The sequence below is a fragment of the Auxenochlorella protothecoides genome (assembly GCF_000733215.1).
Source record: "Auxenochlorella protothecoides strain 0710 unplaced genomic scaffold scaffold95, whole genome shotgun sequence".
In the NCBI taxonomy this organism is placed as follows: domain Eukaryota; kingdom Viridiplantae; phylum Chlorophyta; class Trebouxiophyceae; order Chlorellales; family Chlorellaceae; genus Auxenochlorella; species Auxenochlorella protothecoides.
In genome coordinates, this window is record NW_011934122.1 from 107052 (window position 1) to 125235 (window position 18184).

General features: G+C 64.9%; 6 protein-coding genes across 6 annotated transcripts in view; 2 read left to right on the forward strand and 4 right to left on the reverse strand.

The window, feature by feature from the left end:
* The window catches only part of F751_6750 (cGMP-dependent protein kinase 2), a gene marked incomplete at both ends in the record, with an annotated part of 4527 nt that extends 2749 nt beyond the window's left edge, over positions 1–1778 (forward strand). Inside the window, 5 exons of the mRNA XM_011397273.1 lie at positions 192–326; positions 538–741; positions 820–1071; positions 1284–1472; positions 1698–1778. Coding sequence (XP_011395575.1) covers positions 192–326; positions 538–741; positions 820–1071; positions 1284–1472; positions 1698–1778 — 861 coding nt within the window. The remainder of the gene's footprint in view (positions 1–191; positions 327–537; positions 742–819; positions 1072–1283; positions 1473–1697) is intronic.
* A 1301-nt stretch (positions 1779–3079) lies between these two features.
* On the reverse strand, positions 3080–6812 carry F751_6751 (Transducin beta-like protein 3; the record flags this gene model as incomplete). The annotated part of the gene is made up of 8 exons (XM_011397274.1): positions 3080–3427; positions 3603–3737; positions 3816–4808; positions 5119–5279; positions 5456–5565; positions 6169–6425; positions 6564–6608; positions 6690–6812. 8 exons carry the CDS (start codon positions 6810–6812, stop codon positions 3080–3082), a joined length of 2172 nt encoding a protein of 723 aa, XP_011395576.1.
* A 405-nt stretch (positions 6813–7217) lies between these two features.
* On the reverse strand, positions 7218–7412 carry F751_6752 (hypothetical protein; the record flags this gene model as incomplete). Its single annotated transcript, XM_011397275.1, has 1 exon — positions 7218–7412. One exon carries the CDS (start codon positions 7410–7412, stop codon positions 7218–7220), a length of 195 nt encoding a protein of 64 aa, XP_011395577.1.
* A 1174-nt stretch (positions 7413–8586) lies between these two features.
* On the reverse strand, positions 8587–11858 carry F751_6753 (Pumilio-like protein 24; the record flags this gene model as incomplete). Its single annotated transcript, XM_011397276.1, has 5 exons — positions 8587–9483; positions 9892–10493; positions 11076–11364; positions 11509–11575; positions 11701–11858. The coding sequence occupies 5 exons, from the start codon at positions 11856–11858 to the stop codon at positions 8587–8589; spliced, it is 2013 nt and encodes a 670-aa protein (XP_011395578.1).
* A 453-nt stretch (positions 11859–12311) lies between these two features.
* On the forward strand, positions 12312–16501 carry F751_6754 (MOB kinase activator-like 1; the record flags this gene model as incomplete). Its single annotated transcript, XM_011397277.1, has 13 exons — positions 12312–12328; positions 12425–12739; positions 12962–13324; positions 13570–13704; positions 13859–14149; positions 14379–14456; positions 14985–15033; positions 15132–15207; positions 15363–15493; positions 15645–15743; positions 15935–16092; positions 16203–16278; positions 16424–16501. The coding sequence occupies 13 exons, from the start codon at positions 12312–12314 to the stop codon at positions 16499–16501; spliced, it is 1866 nt and encodes a 621-aa protein (XP_011395579.1).
* Positions 16502–16854: 353 nt separating this feature from the next.
* The window catches only part of F751_6755 (5'-adenylylsulfate reductase 2, chloroplastic), a gene marked incomplete at both ends in the record, with an annotated part of 3772 nt that continues 2442 nt past the window's right edge, over positions 16855–18184 (reverse strand). Inside the window, 3 exons of the mRNA XM_011397278.1 lie at positions 16855–16934; positions 17149–17305; positions 17559–18179. Coding sequence (XP_011395580.1) covers positions 16855–16934; positions 17149–17305; positions 17559–18179 — 858 coding nt within the window. The remainder of the gene's footprint in view (positions 16935–17148; positions 17306–17558; positions 18180–18184) is intronic.

An 18184-nucleotide genomic window follows, 5' to 3' on the forward strand; every position in this document is an offset into this window, starting at 1 on the left:
CTCGGATGATGTGCAGCTTTAGCATCACGGAGAGCGTCATGTTAGCAGGCCCTCCTTCGTCGCATGAGTAATCTTTCCGACCCCAGCAGCCTGCCTCTACGAGGAGAGGGGTCAGAGGAGGTCGCTGTCTTGGTGCGCGACACTCGCTCAGGCACTCACGCCCTCCCCCCCCCCCCAAAAAAAACAAGCAGGACAAGTACCACCTCTACTTCCTCATGGACTACATGGGCGGTGGCGACCTGATGGACGTCCTGGTGGCGGACGCGCACGTGATCAGCGTGCGCAAGGACGCCGGCGGCGTGCGCCAGGGCTGCTTCGCGCCCAAGGTGGGCGGTGCCCGGCGGGGGCCCTGCGTGTCCGAGGGGGACGGGCAAGTGCGGTCCCTCAGATTGGTGTTCCCGGGGCGTGCGGGCTTCACTGCCACGTCCATCGCCACCCTTGGGCCCGCTGTCGCCTGGGGTTCCCATCTCTCCACACAGCATGAACGCTTCACCGATGCGCCCCGCTCTCCACCACACCCCCGCCACCGCCCGCCAGGTCAAGGTGCTCAAGGGCCTCGACAACTCGGTGGCGCGCTTCTACGTGGCCTCCCTGGTGCTGGCGCTGGACTACCTGCACCAGCACAACATCGTGTACCGGGACCTGAAGCCCGAGAACGTGTTCATCGACACCGGGGGCCACATCAAGCTGGGCGACTTTGGGTTTGCCAAGGCGAGCAGCTGGTTGGGGGGGTTGTGGAGGGTCGAGGATGGAAGTGGCCTGAAGGTCTTGGGCATGGATTACTCAATCATGACTCATCCCAACCCCATGCACGCGCAGCCGCTGGAGAACGGGCGCAAGACCTACACCTTCTGCGGCACCCCGGGCTACGTGGCCCCCGAGAACGTGCTGGCCCAGGGCTACAACTTCTCCGTGGACTGGTGGGGCCTGGGCGTGCTCATGTACGTGCTGCTGACGGGGCGCCAGCCCTTCACCTCGCCCAAGACCGACGACCCCATGGTGGTCATGCGGCGCATCGTGGACGAGAAGTTCCGCATCGCCTTCCCGCCCTACGTCCACCCCGTCGCCAGGGTGAGGGGCTCCGTCGTGCTTTCGTGGGGGGGGTTGCTGGCGCGGGGGTCCGATGGAAGGAGTCCGTGCGCATGTCGCCACGAGCAGGTGAAAGTGCCGGGATGGGCCCCTTGCTGCCCCCTCGCGCTCTCAGCGCCCCTCCCTGCACCCGATTCCGATCCTGTCCCACATACAACACCCCCCAACACACCCTTTCCCCCCATCCTGAACAGGACCTGATCCTGAGGCTGCTGGAGCGCCGGCCCGCGCGGCGGCTGGGCATGCTGGCGGGCAGGGCGGGCGACATCAAGCGCCACGCCTGGTTCGAGGGCTTCGACTGGGATGCGCTGGAGGCGCGCAAGATGGACCCTCCGCGCCGCCCCAAAGGCCAGGATGCCACCAAGCGCATTCAGGAGCTGACGGTGCGTGGGTTAGGCGGGTGGGTGGGTGGGAGGCGGATTGGGGGGGGAAGGCGGGGGAATGCTACCTGTACCTGAGATTATGAGGGGAATGGTGTGTGAGATGGCAGGGCCCAGACTCCATGGCCTGCTGCCATTGGACACATGGGCAGGTTGTCAAGGGAAGCTTCAGTTGCTCCTGTTCAAGCATGCTCACTGGCGCCCCCACCACAACACAACACGACCCAGGAGGGGGAGCGCCACGAGAAGCCCCACCAGGAATCGGCGGAGGAGATGGAGGAGTGCGAGGCCGTGTTTGCAGACTTCTGAGCGGCACGTACCGCCGGAGGCTCCGGCAACTCCGCCGGGCCTCATTCCCCTGCTGAATGGGAGTTTCCCCAACATCCCACAAATACTGTTGCTATACCCTGTAGTGCTTCCCACAACTGCTCCACCCATGCAATGTCCCTGCTTGACCACATGTTGACGTTCAGGACTGTATTCGCGGAAAGGAGACGGCCTCGCTTGGCTGGTGCAGGAGGTGACGGAGGAGGTAACCCATCACAGTGCACCCTGTGGGAATGCTGGCATGAGTGAGAACGCCCTCGACGCCCCCATATGGAATATGCAGCGCATCAAAGGGAGGGCAGGAGAGCTTCGGTGTCCGTCTCGCCGGTAATTGCTCAAGGGAGGGAGGGCATGTCATGCAGTTCAACTCCCTTGACATGAAGTTTGGGCGCGCACATGCCTGAGAAGCAACCATGCCGGATCTCGATCTTGCCAAAGTCGTTGACCAGGCCTTGCTCGCTCGCCGAATTCGCAAGACTGCACCGCCTCGGATCCTCCGACGCGCATCCTCGGTGTGTCGTGGCCAGGGCAAATGGGGGAGGCAGCAGCATGCAACCCCACTTCGTCCGACTCGCCCTCGGCAGCTGAGGAAGACTTGCTCGCCCAGCTCACGTACTTTGAGGAGCGCGCCGACCCCCAGGATCCTGAGCAGGCAGCCATGCTGGACAAGATGCGGGAGCATGTTCGCAGGCTGCGGTACGCCCGGGGGGACTGGAACAAGCCCAGCTGCAACCGGGACTGGAACGACCCCACCCCGCCCAGCTCCGCGACTGCTCCCATGGCCATCGACTCCTACAGGTGCGGAATGTTCATGTAATGCACGTTGAAGAACGTCTTGCTCTGCTGGGATCGCGCCAGGCCGTGCTGGGGACGGGACTCGGGCAAGTGGAGGTTGTCAGCCCGGCACACCCCCATCTCGTGATTGCAGGGCCTACAAGAAGCACATTGGGAGCGACCAGGCGGTCCCCCTGCTACGCCAAGCATCCCTTTGAAGGGATCGCATGGCGCCATCGCTTTGGCCCTCCTGCACAGATCACAGTGATACCCAAGCACCCGCCTTATACCCACTGACAGTGATGTCTCCCCTTGCCCGCATGTCCTTCATTGTTACAATGCCGCAGCGTGTACCATACAACACCCTGCGCACCACACAGTCGAGAGGGGAGGGGTCTACGCTTGAACGCGTGTGGGGGGGATGGAGGTTGGGGGATGGCGAGCGTGGTGGCGTGCGTGAACAGGTCCGCATCCCCCCCAACATTGCTCTCACGACACGCCCTCCTGCGTCAGCCTGCCAGCACGCCGTCTGGCTTGGCGTGCCCGTTCTGGGCGGCCTCGTCCACCGGCTCCAGCATGCTCATGCTGTCCAGCACGTGGTCCAGGAGGAAAGCGGAGCGCGCCAGGCGGTCCAGGCGCGCGGCGTGGCGCTGGGTGTAGGGCGCCAGGGCGTCCACGATGCCGGCCACGCCCGGCAGCGCGCACAGCTCGCCCGGCGCGTGGCTGCACAGCACGGCGCGCAGCAGCGCGGCCGCCGCGTGGCAGCTGCGCGCGTGCGTATTCCAGTCGCGCACGGTCTCCAGCAGGCGCCGCAGCGCCTCGCCCCGCAGCGGCGCCACCAGCGGGCGCAGTATCGCCTGCATGGCGTTTGCACGAGGGTGAGGGGTTCCGGCGGACGATGCGGGAGCGTGGAGATCCGCGCAGCAGAATCAGCGCTTTGTGGCACCGGAAAATGCTCGAAAAATGAGCACATGGCCCGATCCCAAAGTACAAGTGCCTCCGCCTCCGCCTCCACCACAATACCCAGCCCACCTCTGCATCAGCGGGCTCATCTGCGCCCTCCAGCACGTTGTTGACCACCGCCAGCAGGCGGCGCGGCTGGTCCCGCTCCAGCGCGGTCTTGGCCGCCGCCGTCCAATCGCGGTCGGCCAGCGCGTTGGCGTAGGCCTGGTCGGCCGCCACGGCCGCCGCCCCCGCGGCGGCGGCCTCCCCACGATCTTCGGCAGTGGCGTCAGCCCACAGCACGAGCCTGCCGTCGCCACCGCCAGACACCAGCTGCGCGCCGTCGCCGCGCGCGTCCAGCGCCCAGACCTTGTCCTCCGCGGCATCCAGCGTGGCCGCGGCCTCCCCCGCGCGCGCACCCCAGAGCTTGACCAGGCCGTCGGCGCCGGCGGAGACCAGCTGCGCGCCCAGGCTGACCCAGCACAAGCGCAGCGCGGAGGCGGCGTGGCCCTCCAGCGCGCGCAGGCAGGCGCCGTCGGCCGCGGACCAGATGCGCAGGCTGGCGTCGGCGCTGGCCGTCGCCACCAGGCGGTCCACGGGCGAGAAGGCCACGGACCAGACGCCGCGGCGGTGCCCGCGCAGCGTGGCGACCAGCACCAGGTCGGCGGCGCGCCACAGCTTGGCGGTGCGGTCCTGCGAGGCACTGGCCACCAGCGCGTCGTCGGGGGAGACGGCCACCGCGTTGACGTCGCGGTCGTGCGCCGCCACGGCCGCCACGGTGCGTAGGCGCAGGGGTCGGTCGGAGGTGGTGCCGTCGCCGTCACCGCCAGCCCCGCCGGCCGTCGCTCCGACGACGGCGCTGGTGTCCCAGACCTTGAGCAGGCGGTCGGAGCCGCCGGAGACGAGGAAGGCGGCGGGGCGGCGGCGCGAGAAGGCCACACCCGCCACCGCGCCGACATGGCCCTCGCCCAGCGCCAGGCAGGTCCCGGCGCTCACATCCCACACCCGCACCCCGCAGTCCTTTGACCCCGAGGCCAGCAGCTGGAGGGCAGAGCGGTTGCTTTCGCCGTCATTTACTCCCGGGGGGGCCGCCAGCAGCGCTGCGTCCAGGGCCAGCACGGCGGCCGAGTGCCCCGCCAGGCTGGCCAGGCAGTCGAAACGGGGGGTGGAGAAGACGCGGATGACGGGGGAGTTGGTGGCCACCGCCACGCAGGCGGGGGAGGGGCCGGCGCCGGCGCCGCTTGCGCGCCGCTCCACGAAGCGCACGTCGGTCACCTCGTCGTTGTTGCCTACCAGCTGGCGGGGGGGGGGCGGCCACGCCGGACCCCGGCGCGTGCACCAGCAGGCGCCCGTCCTGCGTCGCTGCGACCAGCGGGACCGGCTGCCCGGCCGCATGGAGGCCCCGCCCGCCGCCCAGCAGCTCCACGACGCCCGTGCCCTCGGCGGCGGGGGCGTCGGCGGGGCCCTCTCCCGCCCCCGTCGCCACGCAGGCGCCGGTGTCGCTGCGCCAGACGCGCACCCGCCCGCGCTCGCCGCCGGTCGCGAAGACGGCGGCGGGGGCGGCGGGCGCGGCGCCCGCGGCCAGCGCCGACCCGGGGTCCAGCACGGCCAGCGCCTCCACGGCCTCCAGCACGGGGGTGGTGGAAAGCTTGGCGCCGGAGCGCAGGTTCCAGGCGATGCAGACGCCGTCGCGGGAGCCGGAGACCAGGGTCCAGCCGTCGGCAGACAGGCCCAGGCAGGTCACCGCCGAGAAGTGCCCCTTGAGGACTGTGTGGGCGGCGGCGGTGTGGGCGAGCAGGGTTCGTGAGGAGTGGTGGACAGTAGGGGCGCGAGGAACAGGTTGCCCTGTCGCACATCCTCAGGGGCAGCCAAGGAGATACGCTGGAACCAACAACTGAACATGCTGTCCTACACTGGCATGCCCCTCCACCTCCGTGCCCCACCTCTTCTGCAGGACTTGGCGACCAGGTCCCACACCCGGATCTCCGTGTCATCGCTCGCGGTGACGAGCAGCATCTCGTGGGGGTGGAAGCAGGCGGCCAGCACAATGCCCCTGGTGGAAAGATGGGCGACAGGTGGGATGAGTAGGGGTTGGTGCGGCCACGGTCGTGCCAGTCTGGTGCCAGATCGGGGTGGCAGTCTTGTGATCCCAAGACACTGATGGAAGGAAGAGCACGGGGGGGGATGCAGAGGTTTGCTGTGTGAGAATCAAGAAATTGTGGAGAAAGGTTCCATAATTGCACAAGATCACAACCAAATGGTCAAAGGTCCTGAAGGGGGTTCGGGGGTGTCGGCCCGTCCTTGACACGGCACCCAGTCACGAGGAATCAGACCCATAGGTCATAGGTCCGATGGGTGACATGGGAACATGGCGCGGGCCCAGGGGGTGCGGGTGGGAACCACCCGCACCCCGCCGTCGTTCGTGTGGCACAGCTATGACTCGAGCGGCACTCCATTGCAGTGATGCGCAGATCCCAGCCGCCACCTTTCATCCCCCATGAGGGAGGAATGAGGGGCTGGGACTCCGCTCACGGAGGCGGATCTTAAGGGCCGTGCAGTTTGTTGGGGTTTGGGGGGCCGCCCTGGGCCAAATAACCCAGCCCCAACCACGCCCTGCCCACCCAGACTTCCAGCACACCCCACCCCCTCACTCTACCTGTGCCCCCCAAAGGAGTGGGTGCAGAAGCCGCCGGCCACGTCCCACACCCGCGTGGAGTGGTCGGCGGAGACGGTGGCCAGGAGGGAGCCCGTGGGGTCCACGGCGATGCCGGCAACGGGGGCCTTGTGCCCGACATATGTCTGCACCACCTTGCCCGTCTCCGCAGACCAGGCGCGGAGGAGCAGGGCGCGGCTGGCGGAGAAGACGGCGCGTCCATCGGGGCTGATGGCCAGAGCTGTCACGGGCTCAGAGTCCTGCGGCGTGGAGAAAAAAGAGGTCAGAGCGCGTGTCACCGAGGAACTCACTGAAGAATGCAGCGTGCTCAGCATGCACTCAGCGAGAGCATGGGTGCGCTCCCTGGTCCCTGATCCTTGGCCCAATGCGCAACCCACCCCAGGCAGGGAGCGGAGCACGGCGCCAGTTTCCAGGTCGATGATCTGCCAGGGTTGAAAATATCCATCGTGAGTATTTACGCATGTCTTGCTCCTGCACGCACACACCCCCTGCCACCCCAGCACCTTGGTTTCGTCGCCGCATGCGCAAGCAAGGCGGTCTCCATCGGGGAACAGGGCCGCCGGGCCTCCGGTGTAAAACACTTCCAGAGATGACTCAATGCGGTAGTTTGTCTTGGCCACCACCATCGTGCGTGCGATGCCCCCTGGGGCCCCTCAGTACAGCATAACGGGGAGGTCTAGGAGTCGACTTCGAGGACGACGCAGGCAAGGCCTTGATACCCTGGAGGTGTTGATATAATATGCACTCTTGGCATCATTGTTGAGCTAGTGTCGAGGCTCCTCATAGTATTCCCTGCCCGCACCACTCTCCGTCGCCGCATGCACAGGAGTCTCGCAGCACGCAGGTCGCGCCTGTTGACACCCTTGCCTCTCGTGGGGGCGCCACAAGCCATTCTCTTTGCCTCATTCTGTAATGTGTCCAGGGTTCCTACACACATGGTCGCTGTAAGTATGACAAGTCGGAAGGGAGAGAGTACAGGGTGCGATGAATGGCTACAGAAAAAGATTGAGCTACACAAAGACCAAAGAGCGCTACTTGGGAGATGTATTGACGATACACGCTAGGAACAAATAGGAAAATCTCAGGGATGTGTGGGACATGTGGAGCCTTGTGCAGGACCCACCTCTCACGTCCGAAAACTGCGGCGCAGGACATGGTTTGAGGGGATGGTAGTGACAAGTGGGAGCTCGCTCGGTGTGCATGACATGCGATCCGCCTTCATTCATTGAGTCTGCAACAGCGCAACGAGTCCCTGTTCTTGGCGCTGCAGGCACTCCAAGTAGTGCCTGCAGATAAGGAATGGAGGAAGTGGGTTTTCAGGGTCAAGCCGAGTGTATCTGTGAAACGCCACCAGAGTAATCACGTCTGCTCTCACTCGTTGGCACATTGATGTCCAACCATCCTACCTGAGGAACTCATTCTCCGTCTTGAGAGCTATGAGCTCCTTCTTTTCTTGACTGGTAAGCTCAACACGGTGCGGCAGCCTTGGAGCCTTCCAAACCTGCATGGGTAGAGGGGAAGGGCGCGATGAGGCCACGCAATCAATGCATGGGCTTCTTGCCGCAGCATATAATTGTATGTTCAGAGTATCCAGCATCTAGGCTTCCGCCAGAGTGTTGCCAGCATCTCCTCTCCCTTCCGGAAATGCATCCACCGCACCTTGGGCTTCGCTGCCACCGGTCGGCTCAATGTGAGTGTATTATTCTTGGATCGAGGCCATGTGCTGGACGGAAAGCTCAGCACGGCGTTGGAGGTGCTGGGCCTGGTGGCCGTGCTCGGTCCGGTAGGGCTTGGCTGCCGAGTGCCGAGCACGGCACTGTTCGCCTGTATCCTCAGCACCGAGGGACTTCCTGCGCGACGTGCGAGTAGCATTATGAGCACCACATGACGGTCAAAGTGCACTGAGACTGACACATCAGGGAACACCGACGCACACCTGCTGTCAGGGAGGGAGGGCACCCCCTCGCGGAAGTCGTTGCGCAGGTCATGGTCGGTCTATGGCAGGTGTCACGCGCCGAATGTAGCTTCAAAGATACCCTTTCCTGTTGTTGGTTTGTTTTGATGCCATGCGAGACCTAGGCATTCTATCTGAACAGCCGGACCGGGGCACATCGATTATGATGAGTCATGGGGCCGTGACGTCGGACGGTTTATGGACGTGGCATCACGTGCCAAGATTTGCTTTTGAATCCTGTTCGGGTTCGGTGTGGTCTCGGCCAAATCGCCAGCAGGCTCCCCCGCCAGGCCGTCAGTAAGTGTACATTGCAGTAAGGATGGATCAAGTACATTTCAGCAGAGCGCCGAGGAAGTGTGCACAGGGCTGGATCGGCAGGAATTCTGGGGGTGAGTACAGGGGCTCGCGGATCTCGCGAGCGGCAACCCTCCTCCGCCACCACCCCCTCACGCCTTGCTGTGCGCAAGGAAGCGCGCGGCCCAGGCCCCCACGTCCCCCTTCTCCACCACGCCCCCCAGCTCCGCCTCGATCTCCGCCCTGTCCTCTGGCCCCGCCCCGGCGTACACCGCCGCCAGGACCTTGGCAGCGTGCGTACTCGCCCACTCGGCGCACCGTCCGCGCAGCGCGCCCCGCCACAGCGCGGCCACGAAGCGCCGGGGCGCGCTTTCCTCCCCGCCCCGCGCCTCGCTGCCCTGCAGCGCCAGACGCCGCAGGGCGCGCGACCCGTGCCAGCTCTCCAACACGTGCTCCTGCGCGGGCGCGGCGGCGCCTGCACCGCCCCCGTGCGGCTCCGCCGCCAGCGCTGCCACCGCAGCGTGCACGGCGTCGACCGCCGCGGGGGAGGCCGCGGCCTCCAGCACGCCGCCGGCGGCAACTTCGGCCACCACGTCCGCGCCGTGCGCGGAGCGGAGCAGCACGCCGGCCTCGGCGGCGCACAGCGCGGCCAGCGCGGCGCCCAGCCCGCCGCCCAGCACCTCCGTGCGCCGCACCGTGGGGTCCTTCTTGCTCAGGCCCAGCGGGCCTGCGGGCGGCAGCGGCCGCACCGCGTCCTCGTCCTCCGACCCGCCGCCGTCGGGGGCCCGCCCCTTCGCCCTCCGCGCCCGCTTCGCCTCGGGCTCCGCGCCATCGCCGTGCGCATGCCCACACCCGGGGCTGTGCACGTGGGGCTCCTCCGCCCCGCACTCCGCGCCTGCCGCCCCAGCGGCAGGGGGCGTGTAGATCTTCTCCGGAGGGTGCACGATGGCTTGCATCGCCGGCGGCAGGTACCGGTTGCAGTTGGGCTGCAGCAGCTGGAGCACCACTCTTCGCCCGGTGGGGTGCTGCACCACCTCCAGCAGGTCCTTCTGCAGGGAGTACGGGGAGAGGTGTCGAGGGAGGAGGAGTGAACTCCCTGGGGAGAGCAGGTGCACAGCAGTCCAAGGGGACACGGAGCGGGGGGGGACAGGGGCATCCCCGGGGCATCTGGCAGGAACCCTCCCCTCGTCGAGCGCAGGCATGGCACGGGCGTTCTCAGACGCGCGCGGGGGCCTCCCGCCCAGCCGGTCAGGGCCGGGCGGAGCCCCCGCACGCTCTCTCGTCGACACTCATCACGGGAATCAGTCCGCCCGTCGACACAATGGTCTTCATCGAACGCAGGCACAGGCGGGCGGGTGGGTGGGCTTGTGGTGCGGTGTGTGAAGGGGGGCCAGGTCCCATCCAGTGACCGATCCCCCCCTCCCCATGCAAACAAGCATCCACAACCCCCCGCGCACCTGAAGCTCGGTCACGATGAACTTGCGGAGGAGAGCGGTGTCGTCCACCACGCTCAGGGCGGTGATGAGGGGGAGGTGCCCCCAGTCGTCCAGGGCCATGCGCGCGACGTGCCCCTTCAGCGCGCGCACCGCCGCCTTGCGGTCCTTGGGAGAGCCGTGGGCCAGCACCGCGCAGGCCGCCGCGGCGCCCTCCCGCGTGTGCACCATGTGCAGGAGCGCCTCGCCCGACAGCGGCCCCACCGCGTCCGCCACCAGCGAGGCGGGGGCCAGGGCCATGAACTCGGCCAGCACGCGGTGCACCAGGGCGCAGTCCACCAGCTTCTTCTCCACGATGGGCAGCACCGCGGCGGCCATGTGCTGCAGGATCGCGCCGGCCTTGCCCGCGTCCACGCCCGCCAGCAGGCGCGCCAGCGAGGCCGGCGCGCCCGCCACGCCGTTGAGCGTGCCGCCCTCGAACAGGCGGTATTCGCGCCCGTAGAACTCGGCGGCCATGGCGTTGCGGGCGGGGGGTCCGGAGGCGGAGTACAGCTCGTCGATCACGTGAGCGGCGGAGGGGTGGCGCACCAGCTCGGGGATGCGCCCCTTCATCGCCTTGTGGTACTCTGCGGTGATGGGAGGGTGGCGGCGTGGGTTGGTGGTGAGGAGTGTGGCGGCTGAGGAGTGGCAGGTCCAAGGAAGGTGCAAGAGGTGTAGAGTCAAGGAGATGCCCTGAAGGGAAAAGAGCATGCGAGGGGAAGGCAAGCTGCTGCAATACAACAAGCAGCCCGCAACAAATCCGCCGACCCGGCTTCAAAGTGTTGTTTCTCCTCAACGGCACGGGCTCGGCGGGCCGCAGCGTATGCCACGCCCCGCCGGGCGCAGTGGAGTTCAGTAAGATAACGCAGTATTGGCATCACCAGCCAGGGGGGCGCGGGGGGAGGGGCAGGAAGGGCAGGGCGCAAGAAACGTACAGCCCGGGTTGCACAAGAGCGGGGAGAGAAGATGGTGTCACGGACACGCAAAGTGCCGGGGCTCTGCATGGTATCGCCTGTGACGCATACACACTGCACCGCAGTTTCGATACCCTGCATGCCCGCAGTGTTAGTCCGGCCAAAAAGACGTCCTGGGCCAGACCCAGACATTCAGCTTCACAACATACCCCTTTGGGGAACGTGCCATGCACACACCCAGAGGGATGCCCCCACCTTTCAGCTGGGCCTTGGGCGCAGTGGCGATGAGCTTGGAGACCACAAACTTGCCGTAGGGGCTCTTGGACAGCTCTTGGAGCTTGGGCTTGAGCTCCGCCAGGATCTCAGCGCGCTCCGCATCGCTGCCGTGCTTCACGCAGGCCTGCACGATCCTGGAGGCGGTGTGCGAGGAAGCGAGCTCCACCAGGCGCCCCTTGATCTTGGACAGCACCTGGGTGGTCAGCTGGCTCCGTCGCTCGGGCGTTACGTCGTGCCGGCGCAGCTCCTCCCAGAGGGAAGTAGCATCCTGGCAGGGGGGGGCCGAGTGAGAGCAGTGGGGTGCCTGGATGGAGCGACAGCAGCAGCTGTGCTTGGGGAGCTCAGCGCATGTTTCTCCATTCTAAGGGCTTCCTCGACGGCTGCAAGCCGGTCACAACACCCAACCAGGCACCTGAATGAGGTCAAAATTACGCTTGACCTTGGACTTGCGCTCGCGCAGGGCTTCCTTGCGCTCCTTGCTGGGGTCGTGGACGGATTCAGGATACTGTCAAGTGGCTGGGATGTGTTGCAGATGTTCCTAGCACTGGGGAGTGATCCCTCTATGTTGCGCATTCTTAAAGCATCTCCCGTCTTCCATACAGACCTCGATTGTGGCTTGCTGGGGAGGGACGGCTTGGCAGGCGCAGACTTGCGGTCGCTGTGGCCGCCGGCGTGGGACGACTTCGGCCGCTTTGCATCCTTGCCAGGACCACTTGCAGGCCTTTTACTACTCTTGACAGGCTTGGACGCTTCCCTTGCCATGTCGGCGCCAGAGGTGGGGAAAAGTTACTTGTCTAAGGTCGCTGCATCCCTTGGGAGCAGCCGCGACCGAGTGCTCGAGCAGTCCGGTTTGTACGGATTTCAATCGAACACTCGTTCAAAGTGCGATGTTTATATACTGAAGCCAGATGTTAAGAGCCACGCGCACCAGTTGGAGCTCCCATCGCCTGTTCACTGCGATGCACGTCAGCGGCGTGACAGCGCTGGCGGGAAGCAACCCACATCCCTACGACAAGAATTCTCCCCAGCCGGGTCCCCCTGCCCGATCTAGGACAGCGACCTCATCACACCACACACCAACAGTATCCTGCTTGGTAACGCATTCAACATACGGGGAATACCGCTCGGGAGTTGTGAGGGAAGAGACGTTGGCCATCAAGGGGCAGTGCCCACCGAACAGAGCGTTGGAGTGGGGCCTGGCGTGAGGGCGACGCCATGGATTTCGCCAAAAAGTACGCTTAACCAGATCATGCTTCTGTAGGACGAATGCAGGGAGCTCCTCGAGTCTCCTTGCTACCCTCTCACCTCTCCCTCCCACGCCCTCCCAGGCCCCAGTCCTTCCTCGCCCAGCGCATCGATGAGAAGAATCGCATGAAGGACAGCGTGACGGGTCATCGCACCGGTCTCACCGAGCGCCTGCTGAAGCTTTTCGCTCCCCGGCCACCTCTGGAGTCAGTGCCGGTGCCACCCCCCAAGCCCAAGGCCGTCCCGCTCTCCGGCATCGCCCAGTACATGGACAAGTTTGCCGGGCCCGGCGATCCCGAGTACCACGGCGCCCAGGAGATAAAGGAAGAGACCCGCTTGTTCCGCAGCCCTGAGCTCCAGTATCAGGCCAGGATCGATGTGGAGACGCTGCCTGAGCGGTGAGTGGATGATGGTCCCGGGTGGGGGTGCATGGAGATGTTGTTTCACTGCTGGCGGGCTGGCCTGGGGGAGATACATCACCGTCGGCGCTGGGGAGCCTGCTGCCAGGAGTGCAGGACCCCTGGGTTGCCCACCGCTCCGCCTGGCGCGGTCCGTGTCTCTCCCCCCCCCCGCGCGCGTTCCTCCACTTCACCCCGTCGCACCCCTCTGCCTTCCTGCAGGGACATCCGGCTGGCTGCGGAGGCCCAGGCAGCCGCCGCCGCGGCGATCCGGGAGGGCCTGGAAACATGGGACCCGACCAAGGACCCCAACGTGCAGGGCGACCCCTTCAAAACGCTGTTCGTGGGGCGGCTGTCCTACGACACCTCGGAGCGGAAGCTGCGCCGCGAGCTGGAGGAGTTTGGGCCCATCCGCCGCATCCGCATCGTGCACGACCGCAACACGGGCAAGCCGCGTGGCTACGCCTTTGTCGAGTTCGAGCACAAGAACGACATGAAGCAGGCGTACAAGCTGGCTGAGGGGCGCAAGGTGGAGGACCGCCGCATCCTCGTGGACGTGGAGCGGGGCCGCGCCGTCACCGGGTGGTGAGGCGCGGCTGTGGGCGTGTCGGAAGGGGGTGATTTGTGGACGGAAGAGGGTGGGGGGGTGCATGTCGAGGCAGTTGACTCTCTCCTGAGTAAAGACAGGAGTTTAGGGCAGCTCAGATCCCCAGAGGGCCTCGATGCTGCATGCACGCCCAATGTACAGGAGCCCTCACCGCTAACCCTGCCATGCGCCCGGCCTAAAACCCTTGCCGGATGACCAACCCTTGCTCCCTCCCAACCTGCAGGCTGTCACGTCGGTTTGGGGGAGGAAAAGGCGGGGAGAGCAGAGCACCTCGCCTGCCCAAGGACCCGCGCAGGCTGATGGTGCGGCGCATGATCGAGCGCTACCTGCAAGAGAGGCGAGAGGCGGGGATTTATTTGTGGGGGTGGCGGTTGCTCTGTATCGAGTGGTTGGCACACCTCCGACTTGAATTGCATGGACTCCGGCGACCATGGCCTGGATGGATGAGTGTTGGCTCGTCGATGATTGCCTGGCCCCATTCCAGACACCCTTCCCCACGCTGCGACTGCCAGGGAACGGGCCAAGGAACCACCTCCAGCCTCCCCCGAGAGGGGCGGCGCCGAGACTAGGACCGCAGAGGCGGCCCCTCGCTCGGCCTCCCGAGGGCGGGAGGAGTCTGGACCCCGGGCACCGGCCCACGATCGCCTGCCGCGTGAGGTCTCGCGCGACAGGCGGTCCCGCTCCGCGGACCGGGGCCGGGGGCTCGGCCGCAGCTCGTCGCCCCCCACGCGACCCAGGGAGCGCAGCGCTGACCTGGCATCCGGGGACGACTCGGAGCGGGAGGCGGGCGAGATTGCTGACGCGTACGTCGGGACCAGGGTTGTCGCTGGGCGGTTTGAGGGGTAAAGGGGATCGTTGTGTACAGCGCAGGGGCCTCGGAGGGTGAAGGGGGCAGTTGAGATTGCTCCACAGACTGGGGCTGTGCTGTCCATGCCCTTGCAGTTGTAGCACAAGGCTGCTTGGCATGCTTTGCCACATGCTCTCCCTTCCAACTTCACACCTGCCCTCCCTCTGCTCTTCCATGTCCCCCAGGCCCAACGACTTTGGCCGGGAGCGGAGCCGGGATCGCAGCAGGAATGGGCATGGGGATGGGGAGCGACACAGTGACCGGTGAGTGGGGCACCTTTGGAATGGATTGGAATGGGTGTGACCTGCTGCTGGACGCTGCGCCGACCGTCCCAACCACTGCTCCTGGCCCTGACGTACTGACCCCCACTCGTATCTCTCTACTGCAGGAAAAGGGAGAGGGACCGCAGCTTTGAGCGTGGGCCGAAACGGCCACGGGAGCGAGAGCGGGATGGGGTGTATGCCTGACCCACCCTGCTCAACCAACCTGCTGCCTGGGCGGAGCGGATCACACGAGCAGTTCAGGCGCGAGACTATACCGAAGCCGCTCGCTCCTGTAACAGCTCCCCCGATACTATTCACAGACGCTAAATATGTGCTAAATGCTCTAAGCTGCGTTAATTACTGCACGCAGCGCTGCACGAACCAAGTACTGTCCTCGAGGGGCCAGGATCGTGCGATGGCGAGCTTCTTCAATTTCTCCAAGTACTGCACGGGTTGGTGTTGATCCTCGCAGCGAATGTTGTAATGCACCTGTATTCAGATGCAGACTTAATCACACCGCAATCGCAGGAAGGGCGGCACCTTCAGGTCGGTGAAGACCGTGCCCATGGGCAGCAAGGTAGGGCAATGGGTCGAGGGGACCAGAGTGTGGTGATCTGACCAGCGCACCCTCGCAGTCCCTCCGAAACTCAGCTCAATGCACGAGCATCTTCGCAGGGACTGACACTGAAGCAGCATATCGAGCACACCCTCGGCACTGGGACCATCGAGGAGGCAGTGCGCCTGCCACCAGGTGAGTTGGGGGCACCTGAAAGGAGAGTCCAGAGGGCAGATTCACGCCCAAATTTGAGCCCATGCCTGCCGCCAGGTGGTCTTACATGTTCCACAGCAATGCATTGCATCCACACTCTCCCAGCAAACTCTGCATCTGTTGTTGTACACCTGCAGGTGAGGACATCAATGAATGGCTGGCGGTGAATACGGTGTTTTTCTACAACGCGCTCAATGTGCTCTACCAGGTGCTGGATGAGACGCTCTGCACAGCCCAGCGCTGCCCCACCATGTCTGCTGGGCCGCAGGTGTGGTGAAGTGGCCTGGCGGTGTCGCGAGATGAATCTGCCAGGAGGGGAGGCCTGCAGCCCTATCTCTTGACATTCGTAAATTGATGTGCATATCACACTTGGGTATGCTGAATTCAAACCCCTGATCACAACTGTTGCCTCTTCGCAGTATGAGTACCTCTGGGCAGACGGTGTCCGTGTCAAGCACCCTGTCAAGCTGTCGGCGCCCGCCTATGTCAACACCCTGTTTGACTGGGTGGAGGAACAGGTTAGTGGTAGACAGGAGAAAGTGGCCTCATGCAAACCTCCTGGCGGCTAGCAGCTCAGAAGCAGGATGCTTATTGTGGCTTGCACGCATTGCATTCTTTGATTGTGGTCGTTTGCATGTATCATTCTGACAACGCCACACTTTCTACTGGTACATCTGCCCACTCCTTCTCCCCCCCCTCGGCACCGCAGCTGGACAATCCTGCTGTGTTCCCGCAGCGATACGGTGCAGCATTCCCCCGCGACTTCCTGAACACTGTGAAGACAATCCTAAAACGACTGTTCCGAGTGTATGCCCACATATATCACTCCCACTTCAAGTACGCGGTGGCTTGGTACACAGGGAAAGGGTGTGCTTTCTGGGTGGCAAGGAACTTTGCCCAACGGAGGGAATATGATTCTACGCATACATTGAGCACTCCTGGCGGGCCAATCCCTGTCTTGCAATGCTCCTGTGCAGGCAGATCGTGAGGCTAGAGCTAGAACCCCACCTACACACCTGCTTCAAACACTTTGTGCTGTTCACCAAGGTACTCGTGAGGTGTTGGGAGAGACTGCTCTCCGAACCCATCAGGGTGGGATCCAGTGCCTCTTCTCCTTCATCGTCTCCCTCCCTGTGCTCCTGTCGCTCTGGATGCTGCTCGGCGTGTCATTTCCACTCTTACCCCCCTGTTCCTGCAGGGCAATCGCCTCATCGACGACCGGGAACTGGCGCCCATGAAGGAGCTCATAGACAAGCTGACAAGGGGGGGGCCATGACTGCCAGCCCATTTTGCTATGGCGGTAAGCATCCTGCTGAAATCCTTCTCACTGTGCCTGGCGTCACCTCTCATCATCACACCCACCTTTGAGACCATCACGTATGCTCTCCCTCCCTCGTCACCATCACCTGGAACTTGTGTCTTGCATCAACAAAGATTCTTCGACAAGGGCACAGCGTGGCACTTGCAGTCTCTCGGAGAACAGAGCATCAGCACGTGAGTAGTGCAAGAGCCTCTGTCGTTCTACAGCTTGGGCGGGGCGCATTCCACAGATGTGCCGCTGGTGATCAGGCAAGCAAGCATTCTTCAGCAGATACTCTGTCCTCCGCCAACGATGCTCTCGCGTCGCTGTCACTGCCCGCCAGTCAGTGCCTTGACCCACATCTTCAGGGAGTCGACGTCGCGCCTCTCGGAGGGGTACTTGATGAAGCCTGCATGGGTGTAATGGAGAACGGAGTGGCGGGCATGTGCACTGCGTCGAAACAGGGATGACAGAGTCACAGAAACGCGCGATTGATCTGTAGGAGACTTCTGGCTCAGACATGGCATCCCGAGACCTGAGGCCCAGCAGTCTTGGGCCACTCAAGAACCCCCCCTAGAATCAAAAGTCCTAGAGAAGCCACTGGTCGCCCCCTGTGCACGCACCAGGGGTCTTCTGCGGCAGCAGGACGATGGTGGGGAAGGTCTCCAGGCCAAACTTGGTTGCGGCAAACTCGCGCTCGACGTCTGCCTGGAACTTGGCCACCTTCACGCCCGACCCCGCCAGCTGGCGCGCCAGTTCAGCATACGCCGGCTCCATGGCCTGGCCGAAGAGGCAAAGAGGAGTGGGATGTGTGTGTGGGGGGGTTCTCCACGCCCAGGTGGCAGCGAGGTCGGAGGCTTGCCTGCCCATCCTGCCCTCTGGCAGGCAACTGAAGCTTCACCCGGGGGGCATGAGCGAGCGGGTGAGGGGCCGTCGTTCCCAGCCGCTCCTACAGACGCACTTGTCCACGAGCGGTCCCCCGCCCCGGGTCGCAGGCGCACACCCCGAAACGGCCTCGCCCCGCCCGCCCCACCTGGCAGAAGGGGCACCAAGGCGCGTAGAGTACCACCAGGGTGGGCTCGCCTCGCCCCGCGACGTCCTCCAGCGCGGCGCTCAGCTGCTCCTTGCTCAGCGCCGCCACGTCCCCGCTCTGCCAGAGGTCGGCGGCCGCCGCCTCTCGCGCGGCCTGCTCCTCCGCGCTGCGCACGACGTTGCCGGAGTGCAGGCCGCACTCCTTGGCGGCGGCGTCCTCCCACCACCACCGCCCCTCGCGCTCGTGCTGGCCTGGCAGCACGGGGCGCGTGCAGGGCTCGCAGCCGATGGACACGTAGCCCGCGGCGTGGAGGGCGTTGGTGGGCACGCCCATGACGCGCAGGAAGTTCCACACCTCCGTGCTGGTCATGTTGGACAGCGGGTTGTACTTGATCAGGGAGCCGGGCCCGCCCGATGCACCCTCGAACACCGGATCCACCTGCACCACGGGCACCGCCTGGCGCGTCCCCGGAGACTGGTCCTTGCGCTGGCCCGTCACCCAGGCGCCCAGGCCCGCCAGCTGGCGGCGCAGGGGGCGCACCTTGCGCACGCGACAGCACTCGCCGTGCCCGTCCTCGTAGAAGGAGAAGAGGCCCTTGTCGCGAACCAGGTCCATCGTCTCCTGAA